The sequence below is a fragment of the Topomyia yanbarensis genome, chromosome 1 (assembly GCF_030247195.1).
Source record: "Topomyia yanbarensis strain Yona2022 chromosome 1, ASM3024719v1, whole genome shotgun sequence".
Classification (NCBI taxonomy): domain Eukaryota; kingdom Metazoa; phylum Arthropoda; class Insecta; order Diptera; family Culicidae; genus Topomyia; species Topomyia yanbarensis.
The window spans coordinates 201581897-201608720 of NC_080670.1; the positions used below are offsets into that span (position 1 = coordinate 201581897).

The 26824-nt window shown below is 38.6% G+C and overlaps 1 protein-coding gene across 16 annotated transcripts in view; it reads left to right on the forward strand.

Moving 5' to 3' along the window:
- The window catches only part of LOC131688163 (mannosyl-oligosaccharide alpha-1,2-mannosidase IA), a 66567-nt gene that overhangs the window by 33894 nt on the left and 5849 nt on the right, over positions 1–26824 (forward strand). For 11 of the 16 annotated variants that reach the window (XM_058972344.1, XM_058972357.1, XM_058972333.1 and 8 more), the window contains exons 3-4: positions 23559–23957; positions 24509–24574. In XM_058972344.1, coding sequence (XP_058828327.1) covers positions 23559–23957; positions 24509–24574 — 465 coding nt within the window. Of the gene's footprint in view, positions 1–6902; positions 7132–7254; positions 7502–13887; positions 14670–23558; positions 23958–24508; positions 24575–26824 lie in introns of those variants that run through there. The other 5 variants (XM_058972403.1, XM_058972408.1, XM_058972396.1 and 2 more) reach the window with 5 other exon arrangements.

Here is a 26824-nt window from a genome sequence, read left to right on the forward strand (position 1 = left end):
ACTCCAACTTCCTCGGTAGAGGTTATTAAAGTGATGTATGAGTCTGTTTTGTATGGGGCAACAACACATGCTGATGAATCAGTAATCGATTCCCACGAACTTTATTTTTTCTAAAAATTAATGGTTGAGTTTAGTTGAATAGTATGTTTGACATAATTTTTGTACATGAGTCATTGTCATGACTATAAACATTTAGTTCTACATTTCACCACATAGAGAGCGCCAACACTAACTGAAAGAGATAGAAATTAGGTGTCTTCTACAAAGTTGTAGAACAGGCCAGGGAACACTGAAGGGAAATATAAAGGACTGTTAACCTGATGCACGGGTTTGTTAGCAATAACGGAGCTTGAAATTAGGTTCATAAAAACAGACGCGGCGAATTTTCAATACGTATTGACCCGTGATCATAGCTACTAGTCAGATTCAGGGTTACCACATATACAGATTATTCTGTATTTTACAGATTTTTCAAGAGAATTTAAGACCAAGATTCTGTATATACAGATTACAGATTTTTTGCTTAAATACAGATTTTACAGATTTTTAGTGTAAGGCGTGGAACAAAAATGCCAAATTTAGATATCATTTGTTCTCCTGATAAAGACTAAAATCAATCTCATTGTTATATTTGTGATCGGTTGGTTAATTTTTCTTTGTAAAAATATTATTGCTTTTAGTTAATTTTTGAATACAGATTTTCGATACAGAATTTTTCTCCCGCGATACAGATTTACAGATTTTTTCTTGAAAAAATACTGATTTCAATGTGGCTACCCTGGTCAGATTAGTCGTATTGGGGCTAATTGCCGATCAACTATTCATTTTTACGGCAATGTTTTCTCGGCTAGATCTGTTCGCACCCTCTCTTTCTGCTACTATCGGCAGAAGGCTGATAGCACCCAGTCGTCGCCGGTCTAAGGACCAAATGTCATCAATAGACTTAGACTTGCGTGGAGGCATGAGATAGGAAACTTGTGAAAAAAAATTTATCCTACCGTTTGACGACCCAAAACTGACTCTATCATCACGTCGTTAAAAGTTTAACAACTTCTCCCAGGAAAGTTAGATTGATTTGCAGCCTTCCACAAAGTTGTTAGCAATAAAATTATTTTCACTTACAGTAATAAATCGACGCATACAGCGCCACCTAGCAGTGCAAATGCAAATTAATCGCATTTTGCTGAAAACCAATTTTTCGAAGTCCGTGAACACGATCTTGAAAAATCTACTCGACCGATTCTTTTCAAACTTGAAACATATTTTTTTGTATAAAATGCACCCCCTACGTTTTTTACATTTCTTCATTTAAATACTAAAATAGTATGTCACTCAAAAATGACGAAAAATTAGCGCAAAATCGTGTTTTTTTGCTTAAAAGGCCACATACTGTTGAAAAAAGCAAATAACATTTTGTTTAGTTATGGTATTTTCGTTTTGGCCCCGTCTCCTCAGAATCCGACACTAACTTAATGCCAGTAATAAGCTAGTGCTGAATTGACGCTAGCTCTGTAAACGGAGGCACTCTTTGTGTTCCTGAGCAAAACCATAGTTAAGCGTGACGTACTGCAAGAAAATTCCATAACTGCCTAAAAATCTCATCACCAAACAGAACTTCTTCTCTTTCGGAACATCGAAAGTTAGAATTCGTTCAGGTATGTTCACAAGTAGTTTCCAGTTTTGAACTAGCGTTAGTCCGGGAAGGCGGTCAAACGCCAGATTCTGAGGAGACGAATTTGACACGGAATCCCCCGGTCTTATATGGCTTCAGCAGGTTAACCAGGTAAATACTTCAGCTTTGCACGGATCTCTCCCATAGGGTGATTGGATTGGCGGTATTGTAAACATCGTCTAGCAATATAACATGTATCAGTTGGTGAATAAACGTAGTGTAACAATTAATACTAGTTCACTTCTAAATCTCCATTTAAGGCGTAAACTGGGAAAAAATCGTTCATATTCTATTGAACATAATTGAAGCATATATTGACCTCTAATAGAAAGTTGTTTTAATATGTTGCTTGCAATACGCCTAGATAGCCGATGAAATACTATACAAATAGCCAAGCCGTCAAAAGAGCGCACACATTAACATTCAAACGCTCAAGCTTTTCGCGATAGCACAAACCCTATCGCAAACGCGTATCTACGCCCACGATCTCGCACTCGTGCTGGCGATTAAGGGGTTACACCCCTGTAGAACACGAAAAAATAGGCGCATTCAAATAATTTTGTCACAATATAGCGGATGTGCTGCATTTTCCCGTAGGCGAGTTTATTGGAAAGGGTTCGCAGTCGGAAAACTATTTCCCATAATTTTTAACTTAGAGCTTAAAACAAAAGTTTTTTTTTTCGATTCCAAGGCAAGCGACTTACGTAGGATTTTTTCGATATATTAATTTTTCGAAAAATGGCGCTCTTTTTAGTAAAAATATGTTTAAAATGTCATAAAAATCGATACAAAATTGGTGATTAAAAAAAATTACCAATAAAAAAAACCTACGTGCGTCGCTGGAAAAATTATTTTTGAATATGCTGTGAAAATTTCAAAGCGATTAAAAATCATTTGTTCGACTTTTTCTCCGGTCAGCTCAAAAAATGTAGTTTCGAGAAAACGCGGCTAAAGTTTTCAGCATGCTCGGGTTATACATAAGTAGCAGAATTAAAAATTTGAACAATTATAAATTAAAGTCGCCTTCGATATTTTGGTAAATCAATCAAGACTCTAAAGCACATTTTAGAGCAATAAAAAACTGTCGATTTTTTAAAACTTTGCGGTGGTGTAACACCGTAAGTCAACGTGGTAGCACTTTCGGATTTATAAACACAGTCTCTTGTGCAGACATACAAACGCTTAACCTCGCGCGATTATGAAACATAGAGCTCCCATTCTAAAATACGAAACTTATACACACTAGACAACAAATCTCAGAGCACCACCGTTGTAAACCCCAGTGAGATGAGGGAGCTCACATTTCAATCATACACTCAAATTTAAGCATTAGAATCAGAATAGGAACCCAAACGATTATGAAAACGACTACACAGTTATAAAAACGAATTCAAGCACGCAAAGTTATAAACGCTAGCATAGGCGACATAAAAAACATCCACACGGTCAAACACGTTTACCTAGAAACGCTCGTATCCTACACGATAATTCAAATCTTGTCACGCATGCGATCATTTGCGCCCGTAAGCTCGCATTCCTATAAATGCCTCGGTGATCAAGTCAATTTGTTAGCACTTGCGAATTTATAAACGCGGTCTCAAGTGCGGTTATACCCATTCCCACGCGAATATGAACCGATCGCGACCGGAAACCTCTGCCTTTGGTTCTAGCAGCCTAAGTCCATGACTTCAATTTTGGTCTAAAAAACAAACCCATAAACCAGGAGTACCAGGGTGCCAAGGCAACGCACTCCTTAGATCTGAACAATACACCCAAATTCGCCGCACACCCACGTGAGAAAACCCGTTAACATACAAACGTTCGAGTTCTGCGCAATAATACAGCTTTAGAAACAAACTTGAACATGCAATTGCGATAATCCACACAAAACTACGCCTGCGATCTGGCAAACATGAAAACGGCCTTGTAATCAAGTTAACGTTTTAAGGGGAGCGTCTGGTGTAGTGGGTAAAAAAACGATACTATTTTTATTCGCAGTTCGGTCCGAGATTTTTCTAAATACTCAATACTAAATTGAACCTACAGAAAAATCTCGGACCTTTTGTTTTAAACAGCTATTCGTTTCAATCATTTCAATTTATCGGCAGCTTTAATGGGGTTTTTTTTTGTCGAAACCGCATTTTTCAAATTGGTGGACACGATATCTCGGCAACTATTCAACGAATTGACTTTATTTTTACTATGAGAAAGCATAATATATGCATCCAGTTGATGAACCACTAAAAACTCTATTATTTTGAAGAAAAGTGGAAATAATTGGGCGCCTACGTTTCGAACGCTTGTATGTGTGGCTCTGCGTCACTAAAAGAATCTTTTTTCGTTCATAATGGATGTATAAATAAATTTAACATTACACAAGAGGTCAATTGTTGCCTTGCCTTGAAAATCGCAGTTTGAGCATATTACACCAGACGCCCCCCGTAGCACCCCTTGGTCCTAGCGCCCTAGGTAAATGCCTTCATTTCTAACATCTGAGCCGTACACTCAAAATTTAACATCAGGCTCGCGGTCCCCGCGAATATTCAAGGATCCACTCGAATATGGAAATGGCAAAAAGAGTATAACCTTTGAATTTACACACGCAAAGTTACAAAAACACTAACGCACACAATATACAAACGACAACGCGATCAAACACGTCAATATACAATCGCTCGAATCTTTCGCGATCATCCTCGCTGACCTGGGCTCGCGATCTCGCAAACATGAAAACACCGCGGTGTTTACGTTTCAGCACTTACGCTCGTTTTAGAGCGATCATGAATCGATCACGTCCGGAAGTCTCTATCTATAGCACTCACGACATACAAACGTTCACGCGATCGAACTCGTTAACATACAAACACTCGAGCCTATCGCGTTGATACATACCTTTCAATTACGATCATCCACGCCCAAAATTTCGCAAACTCTAAAACGTTCCGATGATTTAGTTAGTGCTATAGTACTTATAATCTGATCAGCGCGATCTCAAGCACGAAGAGTCACGTCTGCAGTTGGACCACTCTAAAAAAATGTAATTGCATTCGAAGATCGCGTTTCATTGAAAAAACACGAGAACTAAGCTATCTGAAAAATAATGCAACCAACAAGAGGCCTATTTAAATGATTCGTTGATTTTGAGAACTGACCGTGCCAATAGTCGCGGTTGTCGTCAAATGTTAAAATGGCCTTGGAACAGTTTCACTCAAGTTTAAGTTATCGAATAGCAAGAATTGGTGTCTGTAACCCTAATAGGCTTCGAAGTGAGTTTCAATCATATATACCTTAAAACATGCTGATTTCCGCATTGAATGTCACAGTCAAATCCACTATATTGATTCGATTTACAGTAATTACTGGACAAACTGGTTTTTAACCCTCCCGCCTCAAAGTCAACAGTGACGGTATAATGTATACAAATAGGGTAACTGTTTCTTAATTACTCATAGTTTCTCTATTCTTTTCACCCGTTTCTTTGTTAAACGTCATTGGTTTAAATAATGGAATCATAAGAAGGTAACTCGATTTAACATTTCACTTCGTTCTAACACGAGTATTTCCGAAGGTTCAAACCAGATTTGTAAGTGATCAATGAAATACTGTAGCACCCTGACTAAAGAGATGAGCAACAGATCGTTCACCCTATATGTGCACGCAGCAAATGAAAAAAAAAACAACGCCACACTAGCGGTTTACCGGGTTGAACAGGTTTGTCATTAGTGATCAGCAATCAAGCCCTTGGTTGGTGTCGTCACTCGACTCATGTGTTGCACACCTTATTTTTGGGATTTTTTTTTTCTTGTTGGGCAATGTTGGCAACGACGGGCACTTTAAGGATAAATTACAGTGGTTTCTTTCGATTCAAAATTCCTTTGTTTACATGTCTGCTAGTTCGTGTCTTTTATAATAATAGTATCTCTCAGACGAAGTTGAAATCTGTTAAAAAAGTTATGGTACAATTAAGTATTCATTAAATTTTGCAGTTTTTGAATATTCAATATGTCCCACGTCCCGTTTTTTAAATATTCAAAGTGTCTTCCCATCCTATCCATAACTGCGCACATTACCCTACATCATTGTCTCTGGATTGTTTTCAAACCACAGTTATCAACACTGAACCATAGCTGGTACTACCGGTCCAGATTTGACCTTGAATCGAAAAAAACTATCGATAAGTATTTCGACACACGAACTTTCCAAGGTTATTGCTTGCGTATGTCTCAAGAATACTGAATATAAATCCAACCTACTACAATTACTAGCCGTAGCAACGCTCCATACATTTGATGATTTTTTCCATCCAAACTTCCAAATTAGCGTAGTACTCTAAGAAATTTAAAAATCCGGACCACGTTACTCCTCAGGTTACACCGGCGCCTTTTTTTTACTAAATGTTAATTGTCGACATCGTCGTCATCATTACACACAGAACAGAATAGAACGCGCACGGCGCTAATGACGCTGACCTTCCAACTCACGGGCTAGCGCCTACGATTTCGCACCCCGTCCAACAGTTCATTATCGCAGCTATTATTCAAGCTGGAAATTCTGCAGTCATATGTGATGATCGTGCTGACTTGAGAGTTTTTGTGTTTCTGTTGTTTGTGAGGTTAGGACCAGATTGCGATTATAGACTAAATAATCGAACCCGAGGTTAACAACAAAGCGAGCAAAAAAATGTTCATCTTATCGCTGATTGCAACCCGTCACCAGTTCTACAGTTGATCAAGTCATCCACAACAACCGATAGCACCAACCACACACACCATTACCGTGTCTGAACACTTCTGTATTCGGTGCTGCACCGCTCACTATGCTCTCTTGGATTTTATTTCTTCTCTGTCTACGGGTTCCTCAGTTCAAACCGCCGCTAGCCGCGATCAGCTGTTGGTTGGCAGTTGATCGCCACTTCACATTACTTTAGTCTTGAGTCGGTCGCGTCCGGCAGCGGGTCGGTTCCGTCGCGTCGTGTAGAGCAATTTCTTACATTTATATCTGTCCGTCTGTTTCTGAATCACTTATCGGCTTTAATCGCGTTGAATCAGTCAGCCGTCGCTGTAGGTCGCCTTGCGGGTTCAAGGTCACGGGTCTGTGATATTGGTTACGTTAGTGGTGCCGGTGCAAGTACCTTAGCGTTCTAAGTGTCTTATCTAGTCGTCGTGCACGGTACGATTCACGTTCGGAAGCTTATACTTTCGTATGTGCTACTTCCTTCGCGTGAAGCAACGGGATTTTCACGGGGAAAGTTTATGTGCTATTTCGTAGCTGGAATCATCGTCGGAACAAAGTTGTCATGATTATGCGTTAAGTGTGAGTGTGTAGGTGAACCTGTGCCAATTATCAACGAAAAAACGGGAATTGGGTAACGAAAAGTGAAACCGCTGTGCTGTGCTAGTCGGGGATTGCTGGTTTGGTGCAATCAACCGCAGCGCGGTTCCCCACCAGTGAAGTGTAGAGTTATGCCGATTTTGGTTTTAGATCAGAGTCGCCCTAGGTTCGCTCTAATATTTACAAAATCCATACAAAAGTGACAGCTCAGAGCGAACCTAGAGCGACTCGGTTCTAAAAACGAAATCAGCATTAGTGTTCCAACACGTTTGAGAGGAAGAAATCACGGACCTCGAACGACGACAACGATGACAACTGGCCAATCGTCGACACATCAGAATTCCGGTCGGCTACTTTGCCCTTTAAATGGACCTTGGCTGGCATAATATGACCTATTTCGAGCTGACGCGCCGTGCTTACTGTTATTATTTAATTGTACTGAATTGACAGCTTTGTGTTCCGCTCTCGCTCGTTTTGCACGGCCTGCTAGCGTTGAAGGTATTTTACCGACGGTAGACGGTTCGGGGTTTCGTTGGTTGGAGCTAGCAGCAGTTATTTGCTCGTCATACTCGTGGATTGGGTTATGTGTTTTAGCTGAGTCGGTCATTTCTAATGGAATTCGCACTTGCAAATGGAAAGTTAGCTTTTTCTAATTTATTGCTTAAATTCCAAGAGAACGCTTCAAGCTTATAGCTCTGCGCAGTGGCGTAGTCTGAAGTTTAGTTGAGGGGGTTTCACTTAAATGTAGAATATTTCAAGAATGCCTGATACAACATTTTAAATCTAGAGATAATTACTTTCTCTTCGGACTTCACTGCTTTTACGTTTGCACATTTACCCTTTGATATGCTAGTAAAAACCAGCAATTTTTCGACCTATTATCGAACCCAAAATGGTCCAAATATTGCGCAGGAGGACAAAATACCTAACTTAAAAGTTTGGTTTTTAGTGTTTCGGATTCCCCTCGACAGTAACTGACAGCAACTTGGAGCTAGTTAGATAAGTGCAAACCAGCAACAAATTGTCGCCAGTTTGATTTATTGTCTAACTGGCGCAAATTTGGTGCTGGTTTGCACTTATTTAACTGGTTTTACGTTTGTGTCAGTTGCCGGCGAGGAGAATCCGAAACACAGAAAATAAGGGAAAAGTATGATAAGCCCCAATATTAATAAACGAAAGGAAAAGCAAACAAAGTGAGGCTCTCAAGGTTACTCAAATCCTATTAAAAATACCCTTCGAAAATATTCAGCACACATATTGTGATCGATTATATGTTCCACCACCTTGAGATGGTATAATGTGCTCAGGCCGATTTGTTTTAAGCTTTTTTGCCTCCTCATAAGTAACACGGCTATGCATTTTACATTATTTTTCGTTTATCTAACGCGGTACGTTGTGTTAGCTTTAGGTGCTATATTTTACACTTTAGAATACCTGAAATTTGAAGTTATTTTAAAGCTAGTTGGACATTAAATTAGTTATAGAATTTGCGTCTCATCAGATTCTGACACTAACTTAATGACAGGACTAAGCCAGCTCCGGATTGACGCCACCTCCAGAAATGGAGACACTAATTGTGCTCCCAAGCAAACCTCTAGTCAAGCGTGATGTCCCGCAAGGAAATGAATTCATTTTTAAGCTGGTTAGAACTAGTGAAATCGAATCATTTGGTTTGCCAAATTTTAAGATCAACTTGGAATACAGCATACAGGCGGGATTAATAGACAAATTTAATAGTATTTTAAAGGCTAAGAGAGCAATTTGAAATTGTGTAAGTCTATTGGTACAATTTGGCGGTTCAAGCGGGGAAAATTATTGAAAGAAATATAAACTAGTGGAAACGTGACTAGGAGTATTAATTTCAACTTCAGGAGCAGAACTCCTTGATCGAACTTGTGAGCAACACGATGTGAAAAAATACAATATGTACTATATCTAGACTGTATTTCGAATTTTGTTAAACATGAAGATCTTTGCTTCGGACCACTATGGTTGAAAACCAAGCTCCAATACTTGCAGAGAGGTCTACATGATCGTGAGATGCATTAATACAGGTCTCCCCAAGTGATCATCTTAAGTATCCATAAATCCATTGCACTATATTGGCTGTAATTTAGCACTAATATTGGATAAATACCCGTGCAAATTCCTATGGGTGCAAATACTACACAGCCCCTTGAAAAGATTATCAATCGTGCCAAATTTCACAACCTTTAAAACACCATTAAGGAATTATATACCTTTTTGGCGAGAAAAAAAAAATAAGGAAATTGTGAATCTTTTTAACAGTATGATGCAATGGTTTTGTTAAATTATAAAGCTTGCCATACATGATACTTTTCAGGAAACTTTCGTTTGTAGTTGCTTTTTAGTCCATCAGGAGTATCAATGTAAAATTCCGTTCCAGAATGGTACTTGAACTTTTTGAAGCAAGTTTTTTCATCGTAAAATTACGATTCTGTTTAAATTTTTACACAAAATAACTGTCTGCTAGCTCTGAGCCTGACGCCGTCTTGATGACTAAAAACTCTTGTCGAAATAATCGTTATGATGTACATTTGCACATGTATTGGTCAAAAGCTAAAAACACCTTATGTAGCATTTGTCTGAATTTTGAAGTGAGCGGCCCTTATGATTGGACAGAACCTTGAAAAAGTCAAGAAACAGGATAACGTTCTTATTAAATTGGTATATTCCCAATAGTCGATGGCACGCGTTGGTGTTGGGCATGTGGCCTTCGACTGGCCCGGTCTCTTTTCATTGACTTGGATATGTTCATGGATATGTTTTAGGTTCAGGAAAGGAGTGCAAGCTACCTAAGGCTCTTTTGCATAAAGAGTCGCTTCAACAGATCGGTGTGATTTGTTGGACTCTTTAGAGACAGTGGTACGATCACTGTCGCCAATGCACAGTGGTTCGAATTCACAATTTAGGAAGACAAAAATGTTTATAGCTAAACCTTTATATTTTGGAGGTCTTCAAAACAAATTATCAATATCGAATAGGCCATCTCCAGATGTAGATGGTGTTAGGGTGGCTCTTATTGTTAGGGTGTTTCAAAAATTATTTTCTGAGTGTGAGGAGATAGAATATTGAAGTCTTCAGCAACATTGTAGAGGAGCTTATACCAAGCAACTTTGCCGAAGACGTCATAGATGTATCTCCAAAGGTTTTTATTTTATAGCTATTTTAATTGAGCAACTTAGGGTGTTCCTAACATAAACAGTTTTTTTTATGTCTCGAGAATGGTGTCTTCAAACAACTTGTAAATCTCATCAAGATAATTCAGATATTACTTAAAACCGAAGTTAAGAGCAATATTGAATAAAAAATAGGCCCTTCTAAAATATTCATATCCAAAATTGGGGCAAGCGAAAATAATTTCTTCTTGCATTTCAAAGAGAATACTTTCAGCCATGTTTAGAAAAAAATGCGAAGGTGATAGCTCTAAAAAAAGTATATCGAGTTTTACATTTTTGATTTTACTACTGAAAAATGCCTCATGTAGAGTTTCTCAAACTCTCAATTTCTCAAACGGGTGACCCAAATTACGCAAATTAGGTGATATCGCCATTTCGGTGGAAGATCCAAGTTTTTGGTAGTATGTGGCATTGCAAAGCCAAATCCGGATGGGTACCGTGAAAGAATTTTTTTTACCATAATATCACAGGTTAACAGACATAACACTATGAGGAAAATAACGATCCGCAAATTTTAGTAGAACACTAGCTCCACTTTTTATAAACGGTTCCCTCAGGCTAATAAACAATTTTTCACTAATGGTCTATCCCCCATAATAGCCATAATCTCAAATACAGCCACAGTTCCAACTAAAAATATATTTAAAATTACCGTCAAAGCGAGTGGAGAATTGTTTGACCGATTTCCGATCCTGAAAATTTATATTTTTTGAACAATTGTTTATAAAAAAAATGAAATAAATCTGTAACTGTATTATTCTAAATTAAATGTGGGGACGGGCATAGCGTAGTTGGTAAATCGATTGCCTTGTACGCAGCTCAAAAAAAATTAAATAATTTTTTTTGTAGAACCCATCTGGATTTGGTTTTGCAATGCTGCATACTACCAAAAAAATGGATCTTTCATCCAAATTGCGATATCACCTAATTTGAGTGGCCCATTTAAGAATTTTTGACTCTACATGAGGCACATGTCAGTAGTAAAATCACAATTTTCAAACTCGATTTAATTTAATTTAATTTAATTGGAAATACTACTATGGCGTGTTCTGTAAAGCTTCTTGGTACAATTTCCTCTGCAATGTTGCTGAAGTCTGCAATATTCTATCTCCTCATATTCAGAAAATAATTTTTGAAACACCCTAACATTAAGAGGCACCCTAATACCATCTACATCTGGAGATGGCCTTTTCGAAACTGATTATTTCTAGACCTTTTATGCAAAACGACATATCTACAATGAGTGACTTTCTTTGTTTACTTTTTCTTCTGTTAATAATTCGGTCGCTTTAACATTTATCCCTTAACTATTTGCATAATATGCTATTCAAAACCACCGTCTTTCGATCTTTACTGTAAAATAAGTGAAAAGTGCTATAGTGACGCCATACAAATCGAAAGAAAAAGTAAACAAAGAGAGTCACTCATTGCAGATGTCTTTTTGAAAAAAACGCTCAAGATTTGTCCTAAAGACATCGTAGTTATAATATGTAAGGTTTAGCCACAAACATTCTTGTCTTCCTAAACTGTGAATTCGGACCACTGTGCAATGCGATAATCATGTGTTCTTCCTGGGATAGCATCATAGCCCAGGGATAGCACTAGAATTTGTGCAATGGTTCGGAGTCTCAAAGGTTGTAGGTTCGAATGCTGCCTCTGGGGGGAACTTTTTTCACATGATTGCTTTCGTTTGACTCATCATTTAGTCTGTTTTTCTTCGTTGGATACCATCAGAAAGTATTTTGATTATGCCCTTCTGAAGTCAAGAATACTGAAATAAACTATGGAAAACAATTTATTGCAGTCAAAACACATAATTTCGAAACCGTCGGATTAGTGTCTTCGAATAAATTTTAAAATGTAATACAGCACATCTCTTGGAAAATAGCTTGGGTGATTAATCTCCCTAATTATGGAGAACCAGTTTGTCAAAAATATTACTTAAGGTCTTGGTGTCTTCAGCAAAGTTGTTGAGAATGCTATTAGAAACAACTTTGTTGAAGGCATGAATGCTCTAAAGACGAATAACCCATCGAGGTTAAAGCCCCAAATAAGCAATACAATACATGAATACTCTATGAGGTACCGAGATATATTAGGCTTTTCGCAAACAAACCCTATGAAACAAGTTGTTCTAATATTAATATTTATGACAACTCTTACATTTGTTTGGGCTTTTGCAGTTCTTTGGAACAATGAAATATCCATTTTTATACCATTAATGAGCCTCTAGAGCTTACAATAACAAAGTTATATTGCAGAAATTTGGAACTAATAAAAATTCATAAATATTGTACTATATATCGACATGCTGCATACATAGAGCATTCATATCTTCCAAAAAATTGTTTCTAATATAATTCTCAACAACTTTACTGAAGACACGAAGTCATCGTATTTTTTTTTTTGAAGAGTAAATTCCCCATAGTTACTGTAAGAGACTATATTAACCAAAATTTAGAAAAAAATGTGCTGTTTATGTTATCAAACTTCTTCGAAGATTTTAAACCTCAACAGTAGACGATTTCGAAGTGGTCGTAAAAAACTGTTTTTGAACATCTATTTTAGTATTCTTTACTTTAAAAGTGTCTAACTTGAGAACGCAACCTTGCACACAAAAGCTTATTATGCCATTCAATTTAGCACTGAATGTTCGCCATAAATATCACCCTAATCAACTCTTTCTTTTTTTGCTTAATTTTCAACCTCACTGGGTAGCTATTTTTTCAAATGATAATATAAAAATTCGTCAAATACTCATAATAACCGATCCTGACGTACCCGAGACAAACGGAAAACGCCATTTTTTATTGTTTTCTTTCTCCTTTCTGTGAAACAAATTCGGCTTCAGCACACTAAACTAGTTTTTTTTGCCCAGAATAGAAACTATCAAAATCAAGATCAGGACAAAATGACCGTTATTGCATGATATCATTTTTTAAATACAATATTTATTATGCAAAATTTAAGGAAAAACTCATCTCGTCAGTAACAAGCACCAACTTGAGGCCAGTTAGAGGCTTAATCCAAACAGTCACACAACTTGTGTGTACGCCCAAATCAACTAACTGTTCCCGAGTGATGTCTCGGGAAGTAAGCACAGAGTTCGTTTTTTTCACTTTATTGTCAGCAAATCAGTGCTTCTGAGCTTACTGCCCGGGATATCACTCAGGACCAGACAGTTGTTTTAGGCATTTAAACAAGTTGAGTGACTGTTTGGGATTTGTGTCTAACTGATGCCAATTTGGTACTAGTTTTGAGTTAGCGTCAAATTGACCCCAAGTTAATGCTAGCTACTGACGAGATGAATTCGAAACATCAAATCCGACAATATTTATTAATACTTGTATTGCTTGTTTATGATGTATTAAACGAAATCTCCAGTTTGGAAACTACTATTAAATTTGTGATGAATCGCTTTGCATAATATCGCTGATTCAAGGTCTTGATCAAGTTAGCTCAAATTATGTCGTTAACTTGTTTATTATTAGGTGTCCCCGAGAGGCATAATTAGCTTCAAAGGGTACAATCATTTATCGCGCGATAGAATAGCTGCGGTTTCAATGTCAACACTCGTTCGGTTCTTGTACACACAACCCCCTAATTATTTGATTCAGCTATACTTTACCTGATCCACAGTCGGACAAATCGCAATTGCTTACATATTACGTAACTCCAAACCCGTTAACGATTGGTCAGTTGACGTCACAATGTACCTTCAGGCAACCGAGAGCGGAAGTTAAACCAAAATTTAACTCTAACCCTCAGACATCATCGTAGACCATTAGCGCCGGCAACCAATTAGAATTGAAACCTCCAGACGACGTCGAAAAAAAAGGTGAATCAACGCGTGAATGTGAATTGACGACCAGCAGTGTTGTTCGGTACCATCGGTACGGTACCGGCAAAAACCACCAATAAACCACATAGGTACAGGTGGTGTGGTGGTAGTGAGCAGTGTGTAAATAAGCGTGTAAGTGAGTGAGTGAGTGACACATATATCAACAAGGAAGAAACAGGTGATCGCGATCGTGATGGCTCCGGCCTTGAGCGGGGTCGCGACAGCACTTTTCGTGGTGGCAATAACCGGTGTGACGCTGGTCGTGCACAGGCAAAACGGGGAGGATAACACCGTGGATCGATACCGGACATACGATGATTTTACCAAGTTTAATCGGTATGCCGCGAGTGTAGACGACAACTCGATCCTGAACGGGGATGAGTACATGGTTAGACCTCCGACGGGGGTGAAGAGTTCGGCTGGACCGTTCTACAGTTTTAGTCGACGGTCGGGGTTGGAAGTGGACGAAGATATCTACTATCCGGATGAGGAGGATCTTCAGAGGAGTGCATTCTTTCGGAATGCTAGCTACGTTCCGAGGTATTTCAACGCTTCCGGCTGGCTGAGGGTCGAGGATCGAACGGCTGCTGGGGTCGATTATGAGAAGCGGGAAAAAGTTAGAGAGGTATGTCAACTTTTTAGATCTTAGATCACCGATGTCGAATGACACGGCCGTGGCGAGGAACGCGATCATGGCCAAGCCAAGCTTTTGTTTTCGCTTCACTATGCACTTCGCTGTTGGTTGGTGGTGCGGGGTTCCTATTGGTTAGAGGCCTTCACCGTCGTCACCCGGGTTCAAATTAAATCGTCGCCCATGCGTGGCCTGCATAGGTATTCAGTGTGTGCCTAGCGTGTTAGCAATAATAATGGATCAATAGAGCGGAACGGGTGACTGCTCCAACCTGTGGAGTGAGTCGGCACAAATTTTTGTTCTCTCGAATGTGAAAACTGAAAGGGAAAAAAAACAAACAAACTAGGAAACGCTTTTCGCTGAGACGGTTGTACGGTTAAGTTGATTGTTTGAGGTATGTTTTGATTCATGGTTCGTGAGCGGCTTGTAAGGCTGAGTGGATCCGATTTGTTCAGAAGCGCATCGTGTCCCAATTTGTTGTGACGTTTGAATTTCTTCAATAGCGACGCTATTGTGCGAATGAGTTCTCTCTCTCACTCCAATACAGTGTGCTGTCCATCAAAGCTACCATTTGAGCCAGATAGTGAACAGAATATCTAAATGTTCCCCGACGGTATTCACTGGCCATTTCCGGACTAACATATCCGGTTAATAAGAGTTCGGTATAACCTTACAACGGCAGCATTTTTCAGCAATCGACGAACAAAATTTGCCTGACTTTGCATTTATACAGGTCGGTGCACCACTTTTTTTCCTCTGTGGCAATGAAAACGATACCGAATGCCGCGACGATTTTGTGGCGTTTGAATGCGTCAAGGTGAGCATTTCGGCAGTTATGGTAGGGTGAATTTTCCTGCGTCATGGTTATATGCAAATTTATGCCATGGTTTGAAAAAGCAGCAAACGGTAGTTCTTTATTTTTGCGAGGCTATTGTTTGGTAACATTTCGAAAGTAAATTGTTTGTTGCTGTTGATAATTTGTCAAGAGAACTCCGCCGGAAATTGTGTATTGAAAGGCCAAATGACAAATTAGTGACTGTGATCTGAAGGTCTTTTGCAGTGTCTTTGGAAAACCTAAACCGGCCGTAACCGGCTCCCAATGTTTTGTCTTGCACACGAAATCATGGGTAACGGCCGTGTGATTTAATCTGATAGTTTTGTAATTTCGCTACAGCGTCAAGTCTTCCACCAGCAACTTGTTCGCCGTTTATAGACAGGTATAATTTGTCTCAAAAATCGAATGGAATCTATTCGGTTTTAGTTTCGTGTCTAAGCTATCGACACTTTTGCTTTCATCGTTCACTTCGGCTTTTTCATATTATATTTAGTACCTTTTCAAAACCCTTTCTAATTTTGCCGTTAGTAGTGACACGTTAAGGCAACAGCCTTCGAAGGTCAGGTAAATTCATAAATCATCAATGTTCCGAATCGACGCTGGGATGAAACTTAACAATAGATAAATAACTGGATGATTAACACAGGTGAAATTCGGTGATCAGAGCATTGACTTATGTTACCTGTAACATTATTATTATTTTTGATTAACACTGTAAATCATACATGATATCACATGCACAAGTTTCCGAAGCATTTCTAAAAAATCTAGAATTTCCAGGATGTTCTCAGACTCCCTATATGAATTTCAGTTTATTGCTTCGCCACGGAAAACTACGTAATATGCAAAATATTACTTTGATTGAATTGTACACGTTTATAAAATCCGAATTAAAATTTGGAAATATATTTGAATGTCTGTAAGGCACGAGAAAATCACGTTAAGTAAACAAGTGATAGAAACTTTAGAATACACAATATTCCAAATCTTGACGATATATTGGTGAGGTTTCTGGAACCAAGCACAAAATATCAAATTTAATTAGTGGCAGTTGATTGTAGATATTGCCGTGTCCGTCCTTCTGTTGTTCTGAACATTTATTGAACTTAAAAATAGATTTTTTATTTTGCTTCAATCGTTTGAATTATTATCTAAAAATATTCTTGCGAAATTTTACGGTATAGTTGACAAACATCTCATGCGTGTCAGTTTCCTTTAATTTGATATTTTCCTTCTAAAAACTTTCAAGATCATTTTACGAAAAACATCTTTCCGGAATTCCGTGCACGATTTTCGTTGTGTTGCGTTGCGAAGCACAGTGATATTCGTAGATTGCATACTAACGATTATCATGTAACCTATAGGTAGTTTAACGCATATTGCTTGTGAGATAAATGATCGGCAATGACCTTCATCTCTTTTGAGTTTAGTAAACCAATAGCATGAGAATCGTCATTTCCGGCCACGATCATCTTCACCGATACTTAGGATAGGATGGGAAATGTTGATGCAACATCTACTAAAAGAAGGCCCCCGACTCATCGACACTTCCATAGTTATTACGGAGTTGTATTGAAGGACAAGTCTAGGTCTAGGATTCACCACAAGCAGGCAATGCGACCACGAAATGAATATGTTTTATGCGGTGGAATGGTTAGTCTCCGAGAACACGTATACTCAATGCAAAAGATATTTAGTTATGTTTTTCTAGTGTTTAAACTCTGGACAGCCAGCCATCAAGAGTGATTCACTTTTTCCCTAAGCTACACTGCCGTTCTACGCATAATTGTCCCGTGCATATAGGGAATCCCATAGAACATGGGACGCTTATAACGGCAGTACAGCAAATTGAACTCCAAACAGCCGGTCTTGGGAGCAGAGTTAAAAATATTCAAATTCATTGAATGAAAATTGATCATATTCAGCCGCATTCATTTTCAATATTCAGTGACGCAGCTGAAAACGTCAAACGAACAAACCGCCCATTCATCCATGCAGATTTTCATTCGTCTCCGATTATTACACGAAGCGACCGTGCAGCAACGAATCAAACGCATCAAAGTAGGCCCTGGCATAATGTAAGCGATGATGATTGTTGTTTCATATGCTTTATCTGCATTTGAAAACATTTTCCTAGATAATCAGTGAAATGAATATATTGTACGATATTCAACTGAATGAATAAGGATGGATATTTGATTGAATATTTTTTCTAATCACTGCGAGTGGTGTCAGGTTCATTTTCAGTCGTCAAAAAAGAGCTTCGATTTTTTTTAACTCTGCTTGGGAGTATTGCTAAAACTGCGCGCTTGTCTGATATCCATAGTCGTTTTAGAATTGGGTAGTAGGACCACAAGATGATCTCATTATCTTATTATTTTATAACGGAAGTCGTTCGCGATCGATTTCCGAAAATTTTTATCGCGCGGCATGAACTCCGGACAGCCGAAGAAGTGTTTGCTTTTTTTTTTATAATGAGAGTGTTGTTTCTACTTTATGCTCAGCTCGTGCGACCACTCTTGGTTGCTATTTCGTTATTGATCTGGCCTTATTGATATTACTGAAACCGTCATGGTAAACAACGAGAAAATGCCTCAATTGAAATTTCCTTTTTCAAATATTTTTACGGAAGAAAAACTAGCATCAGAGAAAAAAAATATTAATCGAGGGTTGTTTACAAACCGAACCTACAAAAGAAAACCAAGAAATAATTTTGAGCTGCCCAAAATAACCATTAACTGTACCGAATAGAACCCGACCCAGTTGGCACCGCGGGGACGTTAGGAATAGGAGTTCTGTATCAGAGGTGAATGGCGACATAGTTTGGCCTCTTGTTGCACGATAATTAAGTTTTGCCAACCCTGTTCTCAAAATTCCGTGCACAAACAGAACTAAAAAATATATTAAAAACTTCTTCGCAGTATGCGAATAAACATCTCGAATTGGATTTTGATCGGTGATGATGTCTACTTGTTTTAAACTTCGCTTTATTCGAGAAATCAATTGCTGCTCGTTCGGAGCCTCCCCAGCTCTTGTCGGACACCTTAGTTCAAAAATGCTCCATTTGGATTGCTTGTGGCGCGTTTGCTGTATTGTCCCTTTCCGGCACAAACATTGTTGTCTATTCAGTTAATTCGTTAATTTTTTTTCGCATAATGACAGCTTGAAAGATTCTGCCAAAACATGATTTCCTCGCGAGTTTGATATATTTTCATGAATTACTTCAATTTCGGCAAGCAAATACTGATATAAACATATGCATGGACGGATGAGAGGCACGGAAAAAACATTCTCAAAAATAGCTTCCCACACCAACCAATTCGGCTCGAATTTCGTTTTGCTAGCGTATTTAGCATCATCTGGTGTTGCATCAATGTTGTTAGTGTAATGCCCATCGTTTCGACTTAATTTTTGGTGCGAAAATATAAAGTCAGATTCAAAATCTGAAATGATGAATCTTTCGCCCGCAAAGTGTTTACGGTGCAGTGTACGGCAGCAAATTGGCATTTTTTCGAGTTGTTTCGATGTATTTTGTGGCGCTCGCTTGAATTTATAAATTACGTTGTTTTTCTTTAAAATATAGTGGACAGTTGAGCTACCCAACTTTCGTGCCAATTCCGTGTTGCTTGTCCAAACTTGTTTTTTGGTACTTGACAGCGCTTATTTTGTTCTGGCACTTAGTTTTGATGAGTAACCGCTTATTATTGTTTTCCGGCTTTTTGCCGTCACGACAAATCCTTCACAATATTGAAAGAGGTTTTTTTTATACTGAGTCGCCCAAAAAGATTGACGACAGATTTACGTGAATCCAGCGTGTACGACACTTTCTTAGTAAATAATTACACTATTCGAGATAAACAGGGCAGTAGGAGTACTGTTAAGTGTGACAAAATGTGTGAAATTCTGACGTTCCGTTCTAAAAAAATTTCGGTGCCAATTCGCCAACTAGTCAACTAGTACAGTTTGGATTTGACGTCTAACCGTGCCCCAAATTGTTGCTAGTTACTGATTAGATGGTTTCGAACCTCTTAATAGCTGTTGGTATTTCCCAACTGCAGCAGTCATTTTCTTTTTCTTCTTTTTTCCGATCCTCCGCTATAGCAGTCATTTTCAAGACAAGTGAGATAAGCGATTTTTAAGATCATTCAAGGTTATTGAAACAATTGAATTTTCGGACAAGTTTCCGTTCTCCCCGATATAAGTTCATCCGAATATGACGTTGAAGCAATAACCACAATTGAGTGGCTGGCATCCAAAACGGGGTAACTTACATTTTGCATTTTTTACAGCAAACTTAAGCATTTCGAAATTAACATTTTTTATTGTAAACATACATTATTTTATTGGTAGTTCATTGACCCATGTTGTCCAGAAAAAATAAGATCAGTACATGTACTATTTTTCATTTAACGAGCATTTTCGTAATTCGGGGGGGGGGGGGGGGGGTAACTACCGTCCAAAAAGAGGGTAACCCACAATTCAAACGCCCTTATAAATTTTTTTTCTCCACATTATTTTGAAGAAAAGTGAGAGAAATTTACTTTTAAATATGTTATTTTTCGGTTTTTATTATGCCATTTTCCTGAATTCAAACTTTTTTCTATTTTATTTTTGGGTCATCGAGGAACTACAAGTTAAGCTTTATAAATCTTACTGAATTTTCTGTTTCAGACAATTTTTTCAATACTTATCATGTCCGCCGTGGTGCTCCTTGTCGTGGAAATGGTTGGACGTCTACTCTTGGAACGCTCGTATGTGTGGCTCTGCGTAACTGAATACTTTTGTACATGAATGTATAAATAAATCTTCATATTACACACGAGGTCCATGCTTGTCTTGCCTTCAAAATCGTAAAACAAAATTACTTTCGGTTTGAGCAGTTCACACCAGACACTTCCCTTAACCTTCCGGAAGTCGCGCAAATGGCCCACTGAACAAGCAACCGTTGGTGCGCTAAAACAATTTCGTAAGATTTTCAGAGCAGCGTGCACTCAATGCACTAGCGCGACTGCCGGAAGGTTAAGCAAACTATGGGTATTTTCGGAATGGGGTTGACAAGCAGACGACGTAAATTGACAGTTGACACTATTTTTAAATTCAAGATAGCAACTTACGGTTAAAAAAATGCTATAACCCTCTCAATATGGATATTTTCTGAACAGGGTTGCAAGTAGATAATGGAAGTCGATATTTGTCTCCATTACTCTCCATTTGTCTCAAGGTAGCGACTTCCGGATAAGCTTTTTCATTGTTATAGACAACATTTTATGCATTGGGAATGGATTTTACAATTATTTCCCGTCACGCTAATCCTGATACTATGTGTGAGTTAGGTTAATCCACGACTCCAACCCACTTGGAGATTCAATCGTCGGAAAATACCCATGAAATCAAGTCGCCAAGCCCCGTCGAAGAGGTCCCAGTATGGAGATTGGGGATTTCAATATGTGACGATATTTAGCGAGACATTCAAATGATCAAATATGATGCATTGATGATCCGATAGTTAAGGCTGCCAATTCAGGTGTAATAATGTCGGAGCAAAGAGTTACATCTAACACGTTTTTCCTGCCTCTTGAGTATATGCAGATTCGGGTATTAAATGGTTACAATGGGTTAGTGGTTCTTCAGATAAGGGTTAAATACACGTTATAGGTTAACGCTTATTATTAGTACATGTCGCTAAATAATTAAATAAATAAATTGACTTAGGACCGATTTCTTCACCCTCGCTTGAATTTTAAATCAGGTTTACCAGTACGTTTAAACCTGGCTTAAGCGTTAAACGAGGGTGAAGATATCGGCCCTTATTCTCGAGTTATAGTGAATTACAAAACGGGAAGTAGTATAACTTATTTGTTTGTTTCCGCTATTTAGTCCTTCAAGTAAACTTTTTCTCACAATCTTCGAACTATTGCTTGTCAAAAATTTATCAGGCGACGTCAAGCTAGGATGTAGTGTCCAGTGAAGATAAAAATATAACTTAATGTTACAGTAAGTTAGAAGTAGCGTTTCGACTTAGTTTCATCAGTATATGGCAGTCGACTTGACCAGCACAAGAAATTGAATCGTAATAGGAAAACAACTTGGGTTCACAAGCAAACGGCTTTTGGCCCGTGAGTACAGAAGTGTTGAATACTGATAGGATCGAACATCGATACATGGTTCGGGTAGCACACCAATACGTTGCACTTTGCTCATTAGGCTGAATTCTAATTCTAATTAAGTGATGAGTGCGCGATGGATATGAGTGCACAGATAGCTGCATATCACAACGTCTATCCAGCGAAATAGCATAAAAACACATGTCTTATTGTGATAGTATTTTTATACTACACAGTCTTGGAAGTATTCTTAGGCTTCGACGACGAGCATATTTGTTCATTTTAAGTCCTTGTATGTAACAGCATTGGAAAGAAGTTGTATATGGACTGTTGTACGACTACATGTTTCGACATCGCGTATAAGAGACACATCAGTTGAAAAATTCACGTGGCGAAACGAGAAAGTAGAAACCGTTTTGGAGGACACTACTTCCCAGGTACATATTTCCAACGGTATTATTGGGGTGGAAATGCTGTTGAACCGATCTATTCCGTCCTACCTGATCGAACCAATACAACTCAGGATACGCTATGCACATATCAACGACAGATTCCTACGTGTCTGTGCTGGGATCGAATTAGAGAAAACCATGTACACAAACATCTCGCAGTCCCAGTGTCGGACACTGGTTTTTACGAGGAAGTTTTGCTTTCCATTTCAATATGATGCCATCTGCACATTTTAGGGGTGCAGTCCAGAAGGCAGTGATGTCCTAGCGAACCACGCGAGCTACTCTGTGCTAACGAGGCTCGCGAGCTGTATTGCGTCGAAGTTAGCGCGAGTCGCTTGAAGCAATAATGTGTGCTAGTCAACTTATAAGCTTTGCGGACAATATGAGCTCGAGGCAAGAAGAATACGCTCGTGTTCGTGTTCTTGGTTTAGCCGAGCGAAAGCTGTGTGTTTTCTAGAACCGGCTCGTGTGCCAGTTCTGAGCTGCGAGTCGGCGGGCTGTGGAGAATGTTTTATTGTCGTTTAGCGTGTAGCATCTCATCAATTGCTTTATTGCAGTCTATATCTGATGTGCACGTAGAGTTAAAGCGGCTCTTAATCGTACCCTAAACTATGGTTATAGTTAGTGAATAATTTAAATTTAATTTAATTATTTTTTTATTGAAATCGAACCAATAGTTTTATGAAAGCCTTACTCGGCAGCAGTTTCAACATCAATAAAATCAATTAATTTCTTGTCTTCAAAATACAATTTATATGCCAAAACTTGTGTAGCTTAAAATAAAAAATCGTAAATGGTGAATCCCCTTAAGAAGAAAATTGGTAAAAAACGGGGCAGGAGCTTGATGTGAATTTTACGACAACTCTGCTTCATCGGATACAACGGTCAAACCAGTCCAGTATTAATTCGAATTTGGTCGTACGAGCGTTCCAGCATGCCGTCCATAGTCACTACGTCTGAAATAGTTGATAAAATAGATTTTATTGTGACGGTTGGTCCAACAGTTACATAGTTGACATCTCATCAGAACGTATATTTAACATTTTCCATCATAGTTGCAACGTGTGAAAACTGTCCGCGCGTTGGTTGCCGCATTCAAAAATAAGCATTATGCTCCGACCGAATTAGTTTGCGAAATTCTCTCATACACCCATTTTTCTTCGGAAATGCCCCCGTGTCGCATATTATCCGTCTCCAAATAAGTATTGTTCTGGTACAGCGATACAGAGTGTTTACATTTACGGGTATTTAAATTACATATGGGGGCGGATATAGCGTAGTTGGTAAGTCATTTGTATTGTACGCAACTGATCTGGTTTCTTTCGTTAACCGATTCCAGAAGTTCCTCGAAAAACGTCTGTTATTAAGTATTATTATTAATTTTTTGATCCAATTGAATAGATCTTGTGTAATTATGAAACCATATAACGCATGCAAATCACTTGTTCTGTACTAATTAATTCATTTTCTTCTTTTCCCCCACCCCCAACAGATGATGATGCACGCCTGGGACAGCTACAAACTGTACGCGTGGGGTAAGAACGAACTGAAGCCGATCAGCAAACGGGGCCACTCGGGCAGCATCTTCGGAGCCTTCGATCTCGGGGCGACCATCGTGGACGGTCTGGATACCCTGTACCTGATGGGACTGCACAAGGAGTTCGACGAGGGACGCGACTGGGTCGAGCGAAAGTTCACCCTGGACGGGGTCGGAATCGATCTGTCGGTGTTCGAAACGAACATCCGGTTTGTCGGTGGATTTCTGACCTGTTACGCATTTACCGGCGATCGGTTGTTCCTGGAGAAGGCTAAATACGTCGCGGATAAGCTGCTTCCGGCGTTCCAGACCCCGACGGGGATCCCGTACGCGCTGGTCAACGTTAACAGTGGGGTGAGTTGGTGTTTGTCAGAAATTTCGTTTTTACAACCTTCCGTAGCGAATCATTCTAGAAAATGGGATGGGATTCGAGGTGATTGTAACTTGTGTGGAACTAATGATTTGAGTGATTAGTTAGGGTCCCTATCTGTTGTGCGGCACAAAATTTTAGAAATCTGTAAGAATCCCATTCCAGGTCAAACAATTCTCATTCCCTGGATATGTTTGACTTGTTTCAATAGCGCACCTAAATAGTGAATCAATAACTTCAACATGCATGTCCGCTACTCATGTTCCTCTTAGAAAGCAGTGTCACCCTGATCATAGAACGTAGTCTTTTGGCTTTTCCTAAGCTCACGATTTTTCATTCTCAACTAATACGGTGGATAAATCAACTATCAATAATCTCTTCTCTTCCACCTACGAATTCCTTCCGGACTGTGACAATGCGATTGTGTATACAAATATTGTACAATGATGTGTGCTAAAATCCCCTATTGCTATGCGTCTATTTGTATATTTGTATATGTGTATGTGGTAATTGACAATTTTGTGTAATAACCCAGCCCAAAACATTGCTCGAGCGGGTTATCAGTCATGTAGAAATCTTTTTTGTCAATCTGTTCTATAAGGTTAGTAAGCGTCGTATTTTAACTTCTCTTTAATCAGTCAGTTTCTCTACACGTAGTCTCTAGTAGGCACCATACATCGAGAGCATAGTTAAACAATTTTAAATCATAGAGCTTATCATCAGCTCATTAGTGTATGCACTTAACACTCATCTTATTATTGGAATAAATAATAGATATCTGATCGGAAAGGGCGAGGAAATGACAAGACGTACTTTCTTCCCTCAAAAAGCGTCCATACTAGGTTACAATCATCTCAGAATTCATAGAAATCTTGCTTTTTTATTACACCTTATGCACATATATCTGCCTTTTCCAACAATTTAACCTTTAATTCTACAGTTAACACCAAATATAATATTTTAATGCATTCATTTATCACTTCCTCCGGTTACGAATTTGATCGCTACCTATTGTCGATTATACTAAAGTTCGTGGTTCCTCCAGATCATACAAATTGATATTGAACGCTTCATTCCATTTTCCAACCGCCAAGAAGAGCGTATAACATTAACAGTCAGCCAAATAGGGTGAAGCAATTTTCCTTTACTGAGCCGTGGGTCTTTTATATATTTTCTACATACATGTATATATAAGGTTTTAAAAATTATTTTCTTGACTATTAGGAGATATTGATGGCAGCGCGTTAGCTTTTATTGCAATTGATGAATTTTACTCTTAGCACAGGGTTTTGTGTAGTGTGCCAGCTTAGTGGCAAAACTCGCACGTATGTTCCTGACCTGGGTATGTGCACAGCGTTATCTGATTAAGGACATTATCGTCAAGTTTACCTGTGATGGTCACGTAAAAAAGAATAGGCTTTGTCTGCCTCATTCTCACCATACGAAGCTCGTGGGAAATACCGGGGAAGAAGTTTCTCCAAATAGCATTCGTAACGATGCTACTTCTCTGTATTTTGATATGTTGCATTTACTGACTTGTTCGGTGGTACACGATGCCAGGTCGTGCAGCCGGACTTCGATTGACTCATTGTCATTATGTATGGGAATCTTTATTCTAACGTTCGACAAAGTGTTGCATGTTTTTCTTCCTAATGAAGCTTTCTGCCTCATCTAGCTTATTAAATTTTATCAGAACTGCGCTGCTTACGTGGTGGAATTATAATAGGGAGACTTCCAGTAAGCTAAGAGCCATTTTCCCCCTTTAGTAACTGCTCTACCCCACGAATCGTATTTCTTTCGCAGGTTTATTTAAAGTCAATTGAAATGATCATCTGCAAGGCTTTCTTCTGATGTACACTCATCACACTATACTGTTTACACGGTGGGTAGGCAAATGATTTTTCCAAAACACTACATGTTTTAAGCGAATAACTTTCAAGCAAAGCAACGTACATACCTTTCTAACAAGCTGTAGAGATATCTTTTTCTCACTACACAATTTTAATTAAAAAAAATGGGACCGTAACGTAAGTCCTAGTCTCAGGGGCAAAACTAAACCGATTTTGAATATATGAGCATTTTGAGAATTTACTCAACAATTAATGAACTGTGTCTCAAATATTGATATACAAGTTCACTTCAAAGACAAAATAATGTGTAAGTTCACCTCAAAGTGAAATTTTCCCCAGAATTGATCTATTTACCCCTTGGATTTAGCGTTGCGTTCAGCCGTGAAGTAGATGTTGGATGGTATATAAATACACTAAGGTATTTTTTACACGGGGGATACGTACTGTGTAAAAAAAAACCATGCAAAAAACCGTGTTAATTGCGAAATCCGTGAAAAAACTGTGATAATTCAGAAAACCGCGAAAAAAAACCGCGTTACATTCAATGCAAAAGACTTAGACGATTTTAGGAAAAGGTGATTCGGAGTTTTATCAAAAATGTCCTTTTGAAGGCAAAAGACTTTTTTGATCAAGTTTTTTTGCACGGTTTTTACTGTTATTCTAATTCCTTAGAAGAAGTTCTGGAAAAGTGGAAAGGTCAGATATTGAGGTTTCCTTTTGGCCTGCATTTCAAAAATATGGTTGTTTTCGAAACAGTGTTAACGAGTAGACGCCAAATATGTCTGAGATCTTTTTAAGAATCAAGATGGCGACATTCGGCTTCGCGGAATTCTCTAAAACCTAATCAATACGGGTATTTTTGGAACGGGCTTGACGAGTCGATGTTTGAGGCTATTTAGAAAACCAAGATGGCGACTTCCGGTTCAGTGAAATTCTCTAAAACCCATTACTATGAACATTTTTGCGACGGGCTTGACGAATAGACGCCAAATATGGATGTC